The 17,267-nt window shown below is 48.1% G+C and overlaps 1 protein-coding gene across 1 annotated transcript in view; it reads left to right on the top strand.

The window, feature by feature from the left end:
- The first annotated feature begins 627 nt into the window (after positions 1-627).
- LOC146209214 (sodium-coupled monocarboxylate transporter 1-like) overlaps positions 628-17,267 on the top strand; it is a 50,287-nt gene continuing 33,647 nt past the window's right edge. Inside the window, exons 1-3 of the mRNA XM_084587370.1 lie at positions 628-693; positions 14,165-14,284; positions 16,249-16,317. Coding sequence (XP_084443496.1) covers positions 643-693; positions 14,165-14,284; positions 16,249-16,317 — 240 coding nt within the window. The 5' untranslated portion in view covers positions 628-642. The remainder of the gene's footprint in view (positions 694-14,164; positions 14,285-16,248; positions 16,318-17,267) is intronic.

The following is a 17,267-nucleotide window of genomic DNA, read 5'->3' as shown; positions in this document are numbered from 1 at the left end:
GGACTCTTATCTACTTTTTCTTACGGCGTCCCTGCCCGAAACAAACAGCTAACTGCACACATCCTTGGCCCTCACCTGCTTTCTCCATCTGATCACGTTGCCGTCGCTAGCATTTATGGTCGCCAAGTTTCATTACATGGCGAATCAGCACATCACCTTTGCTTCGGCAACACTCACAGCCGCAGCAGCAGCGATTTACCCTCACTCTCCTTTGTTTTGCATCACCTGTCGACGTTCTTTCTTTGGTCCATTTTATATGGCCCGGGGTCCGCCAGGCCGGCATCAACAGCTGCTTTTCTTTATTACCAGCGAATAACGGGTGGGTTGTGGCGCAGTTATAAGGTGTCATTTATATACCGCAAATATCCGGGCCAACTTATATTTTTTGCCCCCGTCCCCTCCCATGTCCACGGGAGATGCCCACAGCCCGACAAACGTTGGTGTGCGGCCCAGCGCAGCGCTGAGATCTGCAGAGCTATGGCGGGTGGATTCACGGCGATGGACTACGGGGTCCTGGCGTTCCTGTTGGCCCTGTCAATGTCCATCGGCGTCTGGGTGGCGTGGCAAGACCGACGCCGCCAGAGCAGCCGCCACTTCCTCACGGCACGCGGACAATTGGGCTGGCTGCCCGTCTCCCTATCCATGATGGCAAGCTTCTTCTCGGCTGTCAATGTGCTCGGCCTACCTGCGCAGGTGAGGAGCCGCTCTCGTTGGTGAAGTTTGACGCGGTCACTCATACTTTATCTCACAGATTCCTTCTCAAGAGGGGAGATTGCCAGGGCACGAAGATGGCTTCCGAAAGTGTGCGCTTTCCTTGTACTTCCTTTTGATATCGTGTGTACGCATTGATTTGCTAACCAAGCTACAGTGAATAAGAGCGAGGATTTTCTAACAGCCTAATAAACGAATTAAACTTCTAGCGCACGTACGAGGAAGGGAAGTAGAAAATAGTAGAGTGTAACGTCTCACAACGATACGTATGCTGTCAGAGGCGCTTTCAGCGCAATCCATGGTGGTGTTTTTTTAGAAAACTGAAAAGCGTAGCATGCATGAAGTTTTTTCATTTCACTTCACCCAGGTGCTTGCAGGGAAAAAAAATAGAGGCTGTGAGTAAGATACATTAGTGACATCCTCTCTACATCCTCTTGAACGCTATGCTCTAGCAGTTTAACCGTCTCTAAACGTTTCAGTATTTCCGCATTGGATTTCACTTCATAGGTCAGCTTGAAATATGACAGTGCTCACAAGCTATAAAGCAAGACAGGCCATCACAATATGAGAACGTTGCTTTAAGGGCAGATTTTCCACTTATGATAAGTCGAAAAACCTAAAACTACACGTGGCCATTAGAGACTGTGCGCTGTTTTTGACAGCATCTATTGTAACAACAGGTTAACATCAGAATTTGATGGTTAAAAACGAAAAGTACAACACAAATACAGGCTGCAGAAACGTACAACAGGAAAAAAACTGCACAGGTTGAGCATACGAACGAATGGCGTTGACGCAAAAGATGAAGCACCGACAGCGTCAGCTGCCAAGTTCCGCCTGTGTTCAAGGACGGAAATACATGTGTTGTGTCTTTAGCGCGCTCTTTGTTCTTCGTCCATTCCGGCTGGCTATTTGACGCGCTTTTCCCCCGGCACTGGTTCACGGCGAGCTATGTCGTCTAGATGGCCATAAGCGACCAGACGAATGCGCCCGGGAGTCGATGGACACGACGCGGCCCACCTTGTATGGTGAGACGAGAAACAAGCGGGCGCCGCCAAAGCAATTATTGAACTCCCTTCCTAGTCACGTGGTAAAGCAGTGGAGAGGCACAGCAGTGCGAGAGGCGAGGTTGAGCAAGTGTCATAGCTACGCCTCTCATAGCACATCGCGTGGTAAGACGTCACAGCCACACCTCCGCTCCGCACACAGCTGAAAGTCAAATTGTATCGAGCCTGGACTTGGGAGTTGTACCTCCAAGATTATAGCTCTCGATTTAAATCGACGCAACTACAAAACAAATTCTACAAAACTAGAGGAACGTAGTAGTTTACGACAAAACCGTAGAATATCTTGTCTTATTTTTGACACCGCGCTGTAGTTTTTCGGTTGGTTGATTTCCCTGCGTCAGTGGCCCTGTGGTTAGTGTACTGGAATGCGGATTCGGTATTTCCCCGGTTCAATCCCGCCCCCGGCGGCCACGCTTTTGTGGAGGCAAAACGTAAAAGGCGGTCGTATACTGTACCATGTCAGAACACGTTAAAAGACAACTTGGGGTCAAAGTTATCCGTAGGGCCTTCCACTATGTTGTCTCTCATAGCTTGATTCCTTTTGGAACAATAGACCCCATTTACGACACACTTCAGCCCGCAGCTTTAAAAGCAGCCCAGAAATTCTGGACAAGCATATTTTTTGGGTGAGAGGTTGTTAATTAGTGAATCTTTATGGCAGATCCCAATATTAGACCATCACAAACAATATAATCATAGATTTTCTTTTGGGAGGCTTCTACCTTTTTGGAGTTGTCAAAATAGTACCGCCCCCCCCCCCCCAACCCCGGGTTTTCTATGACTGTTTCACTACTCAAAAATAGCATAGGATGAGCATTACGAGCGAGATCGGTTTTGCTATGCATCGAGAATTAGAACAATTCTGCGAAATTGTTAATAACAGTTTCGTTCCACAGGTGTCGCACAGTTAAAAGCGATGTCCCAGAAAGCTGCCCTTGAAACAGATGAACGCCGGTAGAAGCGCATAGCGCAGCGTTGCCATTTTCCTGCTTTCCGTGCTTCCCTTTCCTTGTGGCACCTTTTCCCGAGTTCACGTGAGTAAATGCACTTTGCTGCTCGCCTCATTACTAATATTTTAATGTGCGCCCCTATTGTTCTGCATATTGTTACGGTGAAATAGCAAAGGGGGTATTTATTTACAGTGATATGGCAGTGGGACAAGGTGAAGCCTGCTAGCCTCCAGGCATCAACGCTTTCTCCTCTTCTTCTGCCAGACACGCGCAATCCTTCCTCGTCGTCAGTAGCGTGACATATCCCCCTACTCAGCCTAAGCCCTCTGGGCGTGTTCGTGAGTCGTGCGAGGCTGACATGGCTTCACGCGGGCAACATGACATAGTTCTGTTTTGGCAGACCGACGACCCGATGCTATCAGGCGGGCTATTGCAGAAGTTAAATTGCTGATGCGTTTGACAACCACATATGGGCCGTCATAGTGGGCCAAGAGTTTTTGATGTAGGCCACGGCGCCGAATTGGACGCCACAGCCAGACTAAATCGCCTACAGAGTACGTGACCCGCCGGTGACTGGCGTCGTATCGCAGTTTAGAACGTTCTTGTGAAACACCAGACCATAATCGGGCGATTCTCCGAGCTTCTTCGGCGAGACAGAGGATCTCAGCCAGGCAGGGGTCTTCACGGCTTGTGAAGGGCAGGATAGTATTCAGGGAGTAAGCGTGGCGGTCTGACATACAGCAGTAAGAATGGGCTGTACCCAGTCGTCTCATTCATGGCGGTATTAAACGCATACGTAATGAAGGGTAGTATGGTGTCCCAGTTCTTATGCCCTGCATCCACATACATGGCTAGCATGTTTATAAGCGTTCTGTTTACGCGCTCAATCAAGCCATTTGTCTGGGGATGGTATGGCGTCCAGTGTCGGGAAGTTACGGCGCATAAACGCATGCGCTCTTCAACAACATCAGCAGTGAATTGTCGGCCCCGATCAGTGACGACAATTCGTGGCGGCCCGTGTCGTAAGATGACTGAGTGCAGCAAGAAAAGCGACACCTGATGCGCCGTAGTGCATGGAAGAGCGGCGGTTTCGCAGCAACGTGTGAGATAGTCCACGCAGATTACAATCCAGCGATTTCAATCCACAGACTTTGGAAACGGACCTACGAGGTCAATGCCTACTTGACCAAGCAGAGCTGTCGGGGTCTTCATGGGGTACAGTAAGTCAGACGGAGTTTAATTGGGCGTTTCTGGCGCTGACAATGCTTGCAACTGACAACGTATTGTTCAATCGTCGAGCGCATTCTGGGCCAGTAAAATCTTTCTTGAGCACGGTGGAGTGTTCGAACCGATCTCAAATGCCCAGAAGTTGGATCATCATGCATGACACCCAATACGTCCGTGCACAGCGTCTTGGGAGCTACGAGTAGGTATCGCTGGCCGACAGGCGAATAACCCTTTTGCTATAGAAAGCCATCACGCACACAAAAACGGCTTGTAGGTACGCTGGCTTGGGCGACGGCAAAGAGAGGCTGCAGACTGCTATCATTTTATTGTTCCTTTTTTAAAACATTCGTGTCGGGGAACGCTGGCTCGAGGTTCGATATATAATTGTCGAAATCGTCGCTGTCAGGTCCAGTCGTGATCATTGGCATCCTATAGAAAGACAATCTGCGTCTGCATGACGCCTCCCGCTTTTGTACACGACGACAAAGTGATATTCCTGTAACCGGAGGGCCCAGCGTGCGAGGCGACCACATGGGTCTCGAAGGTTCCGCAGCCAACAAAGTGAATGATGGTCAGTTACGATAGTAAACGACCGTCCGTACAATATGAACGGAAACGCTGCACAGCAAAAGCTACAGCCAGGCATTCCTGTTCGGGGAGAGTGAAGTTTCGCTCCGGCTTGCTCAGGGTACGACTTGCGTACGCGATAACATGCTCTCGTTCATCGTGCCGTTGGACAAGGACTGCCCTGAGATCGATTCCACTAGCGTCCGTGTGAACTTCTGTCACTGCAGCAGGATTGAAGTGACGTTAGATGGGTTTTGATATTAAAAGAAACTTCAGTTGACGAAATGACGCGTCGCATTCTGGTGTCCAGTCAAAAGTGGAGTTTTTGTTGAGAAGGCACGTCAATGGGTAAGCAACGTCATCAAAATGATGTATAAAGCGTCTAAAATATGAACACAACCCTAGAAAACTGCGCAGCTCCTTCACTGTCTGCGGGGGTTTAAAATACTCAACAGCGGCAGTTTTCTGGAGATCCGGCATTACACCATCACTATTGACAAGGTGTCCTAGCACCAGCGCTTGGCGCTCTCCAAAGCGGCACTTTTTCGAGTTTAGAATTAGGGCGGCGTTGTGCAGACAATTCAAGGCGCGTACTAGACGGTCATTGTGTTCTTGGAAGGACTTCCCAAATATGACGACATATTCCAGATAGCAAAGACAAATGTCCCAGTTTAAGCCGCGCAAAACTGCGTCCATAAAGCGTTTAAATGTGGCTGGCGCATTACACAGCCCGAATGGCATAACATTAAACTCATGAAGGCTCTCTGGCGTTAGGAAGGCTGTTTTTTTTCCTATCCGCAGGGTCCATTGGAATTTGCCAGTAGCTAGATCTGAGATCAAGACAAGAAAAATAGGACACACCAGAGAGTCAGTCGAGGGCATCATCTATGTGAGGAAGAGGATAGACGTCCTTTTTCGTAACAGAATTTAGACGCCGATAACCGACGCAGAATCGCCACGAACCGTCTTTCTTGCATACAAGAATAACAGGGCGGCCCAGGGGCTAGATGATTCCTATATCACCTTCTTCCGTAGCATGTCCTCCCCTTGCTCATGAATGACTTTGCGCTCAGATGGGGACGCGCGATATGGCTTTTGACGAATGGGACGAGCCGAACCAGTGTCCATAGTATGATGGGTCCGATGTACAGGGCGAGAGGTTGGTCCATCTGTTTAAGAAAAGTCAAACACAGGCGAAAAGGGTAGAAGAATATCCACAAGAGTACGGCGTTGAGGTGAGTTGAGATCGGCGCTGACTATGCGAAAGATCGAAGTTTCATCAGCAGCTAGAGGTACGGTGGCATCTGTGACCAAAGCAACGACGTGGGGCGCATCGGGTCCACAGGAGGCAAGCTTCAATCCCGGTGGTAAAACTGCGGGCTCGGACGATGGATTTATTGTCCATAACGAGGCACTACCAAGATGCACAGAGATCATACAATGAGGGATAATAACATTTTTCTTCAGGCATGCTGAGTGAACTGGGTGCACCACGGCCTGAAATGAAAACTGGTCAAGAAGTGGAGCGGACACAGGGACGAACACGGCAGACAAAGGGGGAACTACCGTGTCTTCGGTAATACTAAAAACTGTTTCTTCATTACTGCCACTTTCAAAAAGAGTCGGCAGATGCGAGCCGTCAAAATGAACCTCTTGACTTCGGCAGTCCACGGTAGCGCCGCAAAACTTCAAGAAGTCCATTCCTAAAATGATGTCATGCGTAGAGTGGGGTAAGACTACGAATTGAGCTTGAAAAATTGCACCACCCACAGACACTTCCGCACTACACACACCCAGTGGCTGCAACGCCTCTCCACTCACACCACAAAACGTTGAAGCACGGTCATATTCAAACATCACTTTGCGTCCCAACAAGCGCCTAAACTGATTACTCATCACAGACACAGTCGCACCCGTATCTACCAAAGCTAATGTACACACACCATCAATGAACACACGAATTTTGTTTTTGAGCATTATAGTTGGAGTTGGAGCATTATAATATAGTTATTCATTCAGTCACCATCACAAGATATCAGTCCATTGATGACCAGTTGGCATAAATATAAATGCCCGCTTTAACAAAAGCGGAACGACAGTGCCTGCATGGCCACTGGGCTGAATGTTTACCGCGGAACCCAAGAGTCCTTTAGAGCTGCTTTCTGATCCCATCCTCTCCCCCAAGGCGAAGCCCGAGTATGATGCGCCTACAACTCAGCAACTCAGCTACGTCATATGGTTCCATGACGTCACGCTACCTGTCAATCAATCAGTGCATGACCATGTCACCAGCTGGCTACCACTTGCCAGGGCCATGCCCGTGACCCTTCGCTTACAGCGCCCCCACGGGATATTCGGGAGAATGGAGCTTTTGAGGAGAGCATGTGCTTTTTTTGCTATTAGCAGTTGTACCTCGCATCTGACTACATTATAGTAAGTGGAAACAACATAGGTTGGGCTCATCGCTTCCTGACTGATTTGCCGAAAGATGTCCGTTTACTCTGCTTTACATATCGTTCATGTAATTGCGTACACCTATAAGCATCTCGATAGCAACTCAGGACTTTAAAGCCAAGAAGTAAGAAATTAACGTTTTGGATAATCGGTCTAGGAATCGTTGCGCCGTCTCCTTTCATCATCTTTAAAAAAGTACTTTATTGCGCTCAAAGCGCATTAACATACTAAGGTTCCGAAGCAATAGAAGGACGAGACTGGCAAACGTAACGCTTTAGAAGCAGTATAGCATAAACACAGCAATATGTAAAATTGTATGACTAAACACAAGCTTTTTTGCATCTTACACAGTAATAACAGCGATTTTTAGCGTAATAACAGCGGTACCCGCCCATTGGGTAAGACTACAGTTGTCAACCACCGCATTGACACCGGGGACGCCAGTCCTATTCACAGGCGGCCCTATCGTGTTTCGCTTGCTGAGCGACGCGTCATTCAAACGGAGGTCGAAAAGATTTTAGCGAACGACATAATCGAGCCTTCCAGTAGACCCTGGGCATCCCCTGTGGTGTTGGTCAAGAAGAAAGATAACAGTTGGAGATTCTGCGTTGACTACCGTCATTGGAATAAGATGACCGAAAAGATGTATAACCTCTTCCGCGCATCGACGACACGCTTGATAGTTTGCACGGAGCCAGCTACTTTTCATCCATCGACCTTCGTTCCGGCTACTGGCAGATTTCTGTCGATGAGAGAGACCGTGAAAAGACAGCGTTCATCACCCCTGACGGCCTCTATCAATTTAAAGCCATGCCTTTTGGCCTATGTAACGCCCCTGCAACTTTCGAACGGATGATGGACTCGTTGCTGCGCGGCTTCAAGTGGACGACTTGTCTTTGTTACTTAGACGACGTCATTGTTTTCTCGTCCACTTTTGACAGCCACCTCTCTCGCCTTTCTACCATTCCCGAGCTATTCCGCCGCGCCGGCCTTCAACTCAACTCAAAGAAATGCAGTTTCGGCTATCGGGAAATCAAAGTGCTTGGTCACTTGGTTAATGCTTCCGGTGTTCAGCCTGACCCTGACAAGATGCGTGCCGTCAAAGATTTTCCCCCTCCGCGTTCATCCAGTGATGTCTGAAGCTTTATTGTCCTGTATTCCTATTTCCGACGATTCGTCCCGAACTTCGCAGTCCTTGCTCGTCCGTTCACCCACCTTCTCAAGAAATACGTTTCATTCTATTGGGGCCTGAACAAGTTGCAGCTTTCTCAGAGCTCATTGCTGCTCTACCTGCTCCACCAGTCTTGGCCAACTCCAACCCTTCCGCCAATACTGAACTCCGCACCGACGCAAATGGCCATGGCATAGGAGCTATACTCGCTCAGCGACAACACGGCCGTACAAGGGTGATTGCGTATGCCAGCCGCCTCCACTCAACACCCGAACAAAATTATTCTAAATAAGACTTGAAATTTCTCCAACCAACACTTTTATTTTATAAAACCCGACGTTTCGGAGCCGGCTCGGCTCCTTCTTCAGGGGTGCATGACGCGGGGCTGCGTGCAGCTATAAGTAAAGGATTGGTCGAGGGGGAGAAGAAGGTGGGGGGGGGGGGGGGGGGGAGAATGGGGAGGGGGTGGAATGTGTGTGAAAGGAATGAGAAGGAAGGAGGGGGGTTTAGACGAGTGAGGGTGCCGCAGGTGCATGTGTGCTCGCTGGCGACTTTTTTCTTTTCTTCTGTGAAGTGGCCAGGAAAGAGCGAAGACCTTGCAAGTATACAGCAGGGAGGTTGCCTGTTGTCCGGTTGATGTTATTTGCGGTAGACTTTCAAGTCTTATTTAGTTATCAACCCAACCAGACAGGCAAATCTGTCGAAATGTTTAGCTTTCAAAATTATTCTATTACAGAGCGAGAGTGCCTGGCGCTTGTCTGGGCTATTACAAAATTCCGCCCTTATTTGTTTGGCCGCCATTTTACTGTGATAACAGACCATCATGCCTTGTGCTGGCTTTCCTCTCTCAAAGATCCTACTGGCCGTTTGGGGCGCTGGGTGCTACGATCACAAGAATACACTTTTTCCGTCATCTACAAGTCCGGCCGGCTTCACCAAGATGCAGACTGTTTGTCACGTCATCCCGTCGACTCCCCTAGTCCTACAGACTCTGACGATGACGCATGTGTCTTGTCTGTCTCTGCCTTTTCTGACATTGCCGACGAACAGCACTTAGATCCCTCTCTGCGTTCCATTATCCTCCGTCTTACCTCCAACCACACTGATCCGTCGCTGACCTTATTTGTGCTGCACGAGAACACCCCCTATAGAGACGTAACATGCGACCAGATGGCACAGACATTTTGCTCGTCGTTCCCCAACACCTGCGTTCCATCATCTTTGAAAAGTTCCATGATGCTCCCACGGCTGGCCACCTGGGTGTCCCTCGCATATACGACAGCCTACGCCGACATTTCTACTGGCCGGGGTTACCGCTCTGCCCAGCAGTACATTGCCGCATGAGAACTGTGTCGACGTCAGAAGAAGCCCACAATTTTGCCTTCAGGCCATATGCAGCCGATACCTATACCGACTAATCCGTTTTCCTGTATAGGCGCTGGCCTCCTTGGCCCCTTTCCAGTTTCCGCCTCGGGGAATAAATGGATCGCCGTCGTCACCGATTACTCTACTTGGTACGCTATTACCCGAGCCACCCCGACCAGCTGCGCCACAGACGTCGCTGACTTCCTTCTACAAAACGTAATTTTTCATCATGGTGCTCCTCGTGAACTACTAACTGACCCTTGCCGCTATTTCCTGTCGCGAGTGGTTGACGAAATTCTCCGTTCGTGCTCCGTCCGCCACAAATTCACCACCACCTATCACCCCCAGACCAACGGTCTCACGAAACGTCTAAACAGTACCCTCACAGACATACTGGTCATGTATGTGTCTGACGACCATCGGGAATGGGACGTTCATCGCCCCTTTGTAACATCTGCCTACAATTCAACTGTCTATTCTACCACTGGATACTCCCCATTTTATTTTTTATTTGACCGGCACCCATTACTGCCCTTCGACACCTCCCTACCCGCGGCAGACGCCACCAGTACTTACGCCAGTGATGCCGTCGCCTGCGCTCATGATGCCCGCCGGATAGCTCATTCCAGGCTCTCTGCATCCCAAGAATTCTAAAAGTTTCGGTACCGCAGTCGCCGCCGTGATGTCCACTACACTCCATGATCTCTCGTCTTGCTGTGGCTCCCGTGCCGTCGAGTCGGCTTGTGTGAAAAACTTTTGCCCCGTTACACAGGCCCTTACCGTGTTTTGCACCCCGTGACCGACATCACCTACGAAGTTGAATCTGTGTTTCCGAAGTCCTCGTCCACAGCGCGAACCTCCGAAATAGTGCATGTGTCCCGTCTGAAGCCCTATTATAAACGTTCTACTTCCCTAACGTAGACCGCACCGAGACTGTGCTTTTCCCGCGGGAGGGTAGTGTTACTTAGCTCTGTTCACCGTTCGTGATGAGGATGAAGAAGTGCAACAGACTCCGAGAAGACGACGACACTAAGGGTTGTGAAATCGGTGCTCTAATCAACGTTAGTTGTGCGGGCAACTTTCGGACTGTAGATCTTCCACGTAACAGTATACTACAGTATTCATACGTGAATTACGCTACACGGCACACTACACCGTTGCAGTACTCATACGCCAATTACCCTACATGACATATTATGTCACTGCAATATTCATTCACATATTACAGTACACGACATATACCACGCCGCTGCAGTGCTCATACACATACTTTGTCACTCACTCCAATGCCTCCGACGACCTCCGGCGCTGCATGGTTATACACAAAAAAAATCACTACACACACAAGAGAACTAAACCAAAACGTTAACACAGAGCCCATCATCTGTGTTAACGTCTTGGTTTAATTATTTTGTGTGTGTGTTGTGTTTGTGTATAACCATGCAGCGCCAGAGGTCGTCGGAGTCGTATAGCTAACTAGCCCTCTCGCAAGTACTACTGAGCTTTAGAACTCCAATGTATTCACTATCCCCCCCCCCACCCCCGGTCGAGAACACTTGTATCAACATAGAGCGTTGTTGGGCGAGTCAGTCAATCATGATACATAAAAGAGGGGTATTACGCACAAAAAGCCAAGGACCAGAAGTGAACACCACAAGCGCAGGCTCGCGACTGAGTTTTATTTTAAAAACACATCTTATATAGCTTCAACCTGTCAAGTCACACACCAAGGCAGTCTAAAAACCCGCCTTCCCTCTGATACAATCTGATTAATGGGCCACTAACGCAAACTTCACCTTCCTCCTTTACACAAAACACTTCGGCCAACTCACGTGCCACGTGGTTATGGCTCCTCTTCAAAACTTTAGTATCTGCCAACAAAGGCAGGCACGGCCAATGACGTGTAGCATCTGGGCACGCGCCACTTATATCAACTTGTGTGACCTGTATGTGCCGCGCCCTCTGACATGAAGAGCGCCTCCTTTCTATCGTCAACGCCGGAAATTTCACCACTTCATTTTAGAGCATAGTTCTACTCTTCTCAACGCAGCTCCCAACGTCATTCATTGCGCGTTTGACATTGAGCCGCCGGTGCGGGACTAGGGCAAGAACCCCTGCCGACGCCACTGCCCGCTCCTGCGTCTTCCTCGTCTGTAGTCCTAACAGGGCCCGCCGAGCGATAGTCCCGATCGTAGACACAGAGTCTATCCGCTCATACGGCATGGCTAGGCGATGGTTTAACTAATGATTCACCTACACTCGATCACTCAGTCCCGCCGTGAATGAGATGCTTGCCGTTCCGACTGCGTCAACGCTTCGGCGATCGTCCAGCCGGTACAGATCGCCGAAAAGTAGCAAAGAAGAGAAATCCTGATCGGCTCGAGGCGAAAACCGACGAAGAGTGAGAAGCTCGCGTTGAGAAGAAACGCCAGTGTGACCGTGTAGCCGTGCTTAAAATAGCTTACACGATATGAGAGCTCACATTCGGATAACTATACGTTTAACCTGGATAAACCTCTGCAATTTTATAAAACTATTTTTTTAAGAACTCCCAATAATGCAGGGTCATCCTTAGCAAGGTTGACTTCATTTGGACTTGCCCTTGATTTGGTAACTTGATTTTCAGATTCTTGAGCCATTTTCAACAGACGCCACTGCGGACTATGGTGGGCTTTCTATGTTACGAGCTCTTTACCTCTATCGCGCTAAACATATTTCCGCGCTTCTTAATTAGCCCATGTGGGTATGGTTTGAGTGCTAGCATGCGCTCGTTTATAAACAGCAGTTTAATAAAAACATTGATACTGCAAGCCAGCCTGCATTCCGAGCCACCTTCGGCCCTCTGTTTCTCCGGTTCTGAGTCAGTAGTACCTTCTGCAGTTTAAAAATTAGAAATAAACATAACAGAAGGCAATAATATACTTTTATTATCCCTCGAAATTCATATAGACATAAGCATGCAGCACACCCGTAAAGCACTTTTTTTTTTTCAGATAGATGCAGCCAAAAATGATTTATCAAACAATTCCCAACAAAATATAGCTAGTGGATTAGTGGAGTTAGAGCGCGAATGTTTTGCGCCCAGTGAATCTAATTCCCGAATTGCACTCTGAACGTGCAGTCATTTAGAGAATCACACTCAGTACATACGCGCACACAGATCACTCAGTTTAATCGTATTGTGGAAATGAATATAAATACAAAAACGAAGTTATGCGATGAAACACAGGTCAAATGAACTCTGCACGGAATGCAAATAAACTCCATGTGAAACGATATTGCCATTTACAGACGTGCCATTTGGCATAAGACGGGGATGACCAATAGGTAAATAGGTGGTAGAGGCTATTGTTTTCGAAAAAACGGAGCAAGGTCCGGCTCTTAGAGTTGTCCGTCAGCCACAAGCTCAGATTTGCCTCCCTTGTAGCCGACAGTACCTCCTTTATAATCGTAGGGTTCTCGTGGTCAGTATTCTTGGACACGTTCATAAAAAAAATGGCGAAGGTTCACCATAGAGGCTGGTATGAAACACATAATGCATGTGTTCAGCAAAGCGTCATCAAGCAATGCACTGGTAGCTACACGCACAGGAAAACATGCGTTCGCAGCTTGAATTTTTCAAACGCGAAAATACTGATATCGATGTTGATATCAATACGTATCATAACAGTTCACTACATCAACACACCAACGCCAAGCTGTCAGAACGGATCCTCGATCGTGAGTTCTCCGCGGAGAACTCACGATCAAGGATGCTTCACCGAGGATACTTCAGCAACGCAGCAGTAAATTGTGAATTGCTGCTTTGGAGCCGTACACACGCATGTAATGCATTGGTCAAGCGTATGTACGCCGAATAATCTTTTTTAGTCGCACAGTGGGAACAGATACGGCATTATTAAAACACCAAAAGGCCTTCAAATGCCAACAGTTAAGCTCTTACTCCGAAAAAAAAAAAAAACACCTGCTCTTAGATTTCGAAGGCTTATTGGTGTTAATGGTGCCATGACGGCTCCTTTACGCGTCTGAATAAATATTATTCGGCTTAAAAACATTTATGACGACTGTACCTTAAACCTCTAACAACGCGTGGATAAACATAACGTGAACACGAGGTATGGTGACGCCAGAGAAAAATAACCTCAGCTTCTGGGAGCAGCTCAAGGGAGGTGCAGCAGATCGGTTCCTTTCCCATGTCCACGGCTGCTCGGGGCATGCAAAGAAGAGCACGTCGCCGCGTCGGTCGCATGTGGTCCTGTATAAAAAGCAAAAACATTCTTTCACAAAATATAAGTTGCATAGGCCATTGCTGATTGTAAGTTGCATAGAAGTAACTGTACACGTTACCAGAACTGTACACAGTGTTTTCACTTTCGTAATGTTGATAATTCTGGCAGAGTGTTCTTGCTTGTTCATTTCCATAAAAGGTAGTGCTGAGTAGGTTCGTGCGCGAGTGACAAAGTTGGTCTTGCGCTTCGGTCCCTCGCTTATGCCGAGTAGACTTTCACCCCAGAATAAATAGTTGGAAGTCAGCGCCCCTATTGTATTATTCTTCTTTATATTTATTTTTTTTTCGTTGTATCCGCGCAATCCTTTTATGGGTACTGACGAGTGTGCCACGCGAAGCTGAGGTTTGGCGCTTGTTCCCGCAGGTGTTCATGAGAGGATCGGGCCTGTGGATGGGCGTATTCTCCACTTCTGCGGGCGTCCTGTTGTCGGCGTACATCTTTCTGCCCGTCTACCATGGCCTCGGCGTCACTAGCATCAACGAGGTATGCGATGTGGGCTGCTCAGTTCACGAACTGTGATTGTAAAAGCAAGTGTCGTGGGCGAGAGCAAAGGTCACGAAAAAAGTAGCACAAATTTAATAGAACGAGCGCTGAGAGCAACACGCCGCCGAAAGCGGGAGCTTGAAAATCATTGAAGGAAGCAAGCGTCTCGTACGGCACAACATTCGTCAACGCAATTACTCATAGATACAGTACTTCGTTTGCAACCTGATTATCATTACTTCCCAATACGCAAGCAGGCACATTGTTTCTTTTTTTTTTTTTTTTTTTACGGATGTACACACAAATATTCACCCTACCGTTTCACTTCTGAAAGGAGTTCTCGGGTTGCACGATATGTTTGGGCGGAACCACTTCGACATTCGCAGTGTAGACCTCCTTAACAATAAAGCCCCTGTCCGTACACTAAATACCATCTGGCCGCGAGGGTACAGGTTACCCACCTTGTCCAGATGAGGATGGGCGAAAACGAATAAAGAGACAGTCTCAATAGAATGTGTGGCCTTCTGTGCGTCATAGATCGGTGTGCATTTATACATGCATCCGCTGTTCAGTGTGTCTCTACGTGTGTACCCGCAATATTCCTTTATCCCGCTGTGGTGCATTAGATTCACTAACGTTCATTTCAGCATATTTTGCGTACGTCAAACATCAGCTCTGGTGCGCTCAAAGCAGGCCCTGAAACACCTTCCTTCGATTGCGATCATCCTGAAACTACGCGTGACGGCGCCCCAAATATATTTTTCTTCCTAAACACGCACCCCGAGATGAGAATATGAACGCATAATGTTCCTCTTACGCCGCTTCCCTCAATTGGAGGTCACCGTCCGGTTTACTGTCAACCACCACTGCCCGAAGGGCGGCGCGGGTGCTAAACGCACATAGAAACTGCTGTCCACGCCATTGTGGACCACGTAATGTCACCAAATTGCTTGCGGTAATGACGCAATCTGACGCAATCTGTGCCTTTAAGGAATAACTGTCCCCGAAAACGGCGCAATAGTTTTGCAAGGGCTTGGTTGAGAATGAGGCCCGACTATAGTTGTGTCTGGCGGCAATCGGCTATAGGGTAGCGAGAGGCGGCACTGAGACTGTTTCTGTGATACGAGTGCTCTCTTTGTCGATCGACTTGCATTTACTTTCGTACCGATTGGCGTCATGAGGCCAGATGCAACGAAACCTAAATGAAACTTTTAGGCCCCTGCGAATATTACAACTAATTGAAAAGCGAATCGAATAGCCTCCTATTTGGTTCTCAGAACGAATCAGAAAGTGCGTGCTCAAAATTATTCGGAGCTATTTGGATACGTACCGGTGGGGACAAAAGTAAACGGAGCACGCGATTCCCTTCTAAAATTTCTCAAATTCCCCTTCTATAAACTGGAACTCATGGTATGTGCGAACCAGTAATGGACGAAATGGAACAAGAGCGGTGACAGAAACGATCTCGGACGCAGCGCCGTCTCTGTACCCCTTCATACACTTCATATTCAAGAAATCGTGCGCCAAATCGCAAGTCAGAATATTTTACAAAATTAAGGTATTTTAGGTGAAGATGGTGAGCAAGCAAGCTCACTTGAAGTGACGAAATCGTAAAACAAAAAAATATCGCTCTTGCAGAGGCACGTCATATATTGGCTGGTTCATTGCATCTGCAAAAAATGGTAGCAGTGTGTCGAGACAACGCTAGGACTTATTCTGGTTTAGAATCTTCAGTGATGCCCTTCTGCCCCAAGGAAGGGACGCGACGCCACAGTGAAAGAAAGGCTCACTTTTTTCCAGGAAAGCTGCCTTTAGGTGGTAGAATTCGCGGAGATTATTTTTCACCACACTAACGCAGTCTAGCTCGTAATGAACATTTTAGTTTATACTTGCCTCTAAAATCCAGCAATTCTGCACTTTATTGTGACCCTTGTTTACAGGATTGCGTTTCTGTCTATTTTCAGTATCTCGAAAAGCGGTTCGCCTCAACTCTCATCAGGAACATAGCCTCCGGTATCTTCGTACTTCAGACAGTAAGTGCTCCGAAATCTTCTCAAAGCATTGACAAGCTGCTTCTTTTATTCTTTAGCGAAGCGCGCGGCCATTCTCAACGTAACCATGTGTCCAGGCCACGTAATGATCTGGTGAGTGAGTGAGTGAGTGAGTGAGTGAGTGAGTGAGTGAGTGAGTGAGTGAGTGAGTGAGTGAGTGAGTGAGTGAGTGAGTGAGTGAGTGAGTGAGTGAGTGAGTGAGTGAGTGAGTGAGTGAGTGAGTGAGTGAGTGAGTGAGTGAGTGAGTGAGTGAGTGAGTGAGTGAGTGAGTGAGTGAGTGAGTGAGTGAGTGAGTGAGTGGCGGGAAATTTAAATAGCATATTCAGATGCCTCGGTTCACTCCGCAACAAAGCGCGTGAACCCAACGGAGAGCATTCACACCAAATCCGCTTAAAAGTGCTGTTTTGGCTGGCGGAAGCTGGGGACTGAGAAAAGTTCGCTCATCGCTCACAGAAAATACCAAGAGTTCATCTCACTCTCTCGCTTGCGTCGTCTGTTGTGGGTCAGAATAGAAGATATCGCTGGAGAGAAGCATGCCGATGCGACGCAATCTAGTTAGAAAAATGTGTGACTCAGTGGCTCAGTGTTTGAAGCGCAACTGCTAGCATCCAGAATACGCCAGTTCAATCCAGGCCGCGGTAGCCGGTTTTTGATGGTAGCGAGAAACAAGGCACCCGTGTGCTGTACGATGTCAGTACACATTATTTAAAAAAAAAAAAACAGGTGTCGAAATTTCTGGCGCCCTCCACTGCGACCTCTCTCATAACCTGAGTCGCTTTCGGACGTTAATCCCCGTAAACCAAACCAGAAAACGTAGACCCATAAGTGTTTAGAATCTGCGATTGAAACTCACAAGGAGTGAGTGATGGAGTGCGCCGGCGGTTCTTGTGAGCATCGCGTCATGAGGTGGAGATCGGTGAATGACGATAATG

This window comes from Amblyomma maculatum, chromosome 1, assembly GCF_055883805.1.
Source record: "Amblyomma maculatum isolate TAMU_Amacu chromosome 1, ASM5588380v1, whole genome shotgun sequence".
Classification (NCBI taxonomy): domain Eukaryota; kingdom Metazoa; phylum Arthropoda; class Arachnida; order Ixodida; family Ixodidae; genus Amblyomma; species Amblyomma maculatum.
The sequence above is the reverse complement of the archived record's forward strand: the minus strand, read 5'-3'. Positions and strand labels throughout refer to the sequence as shown.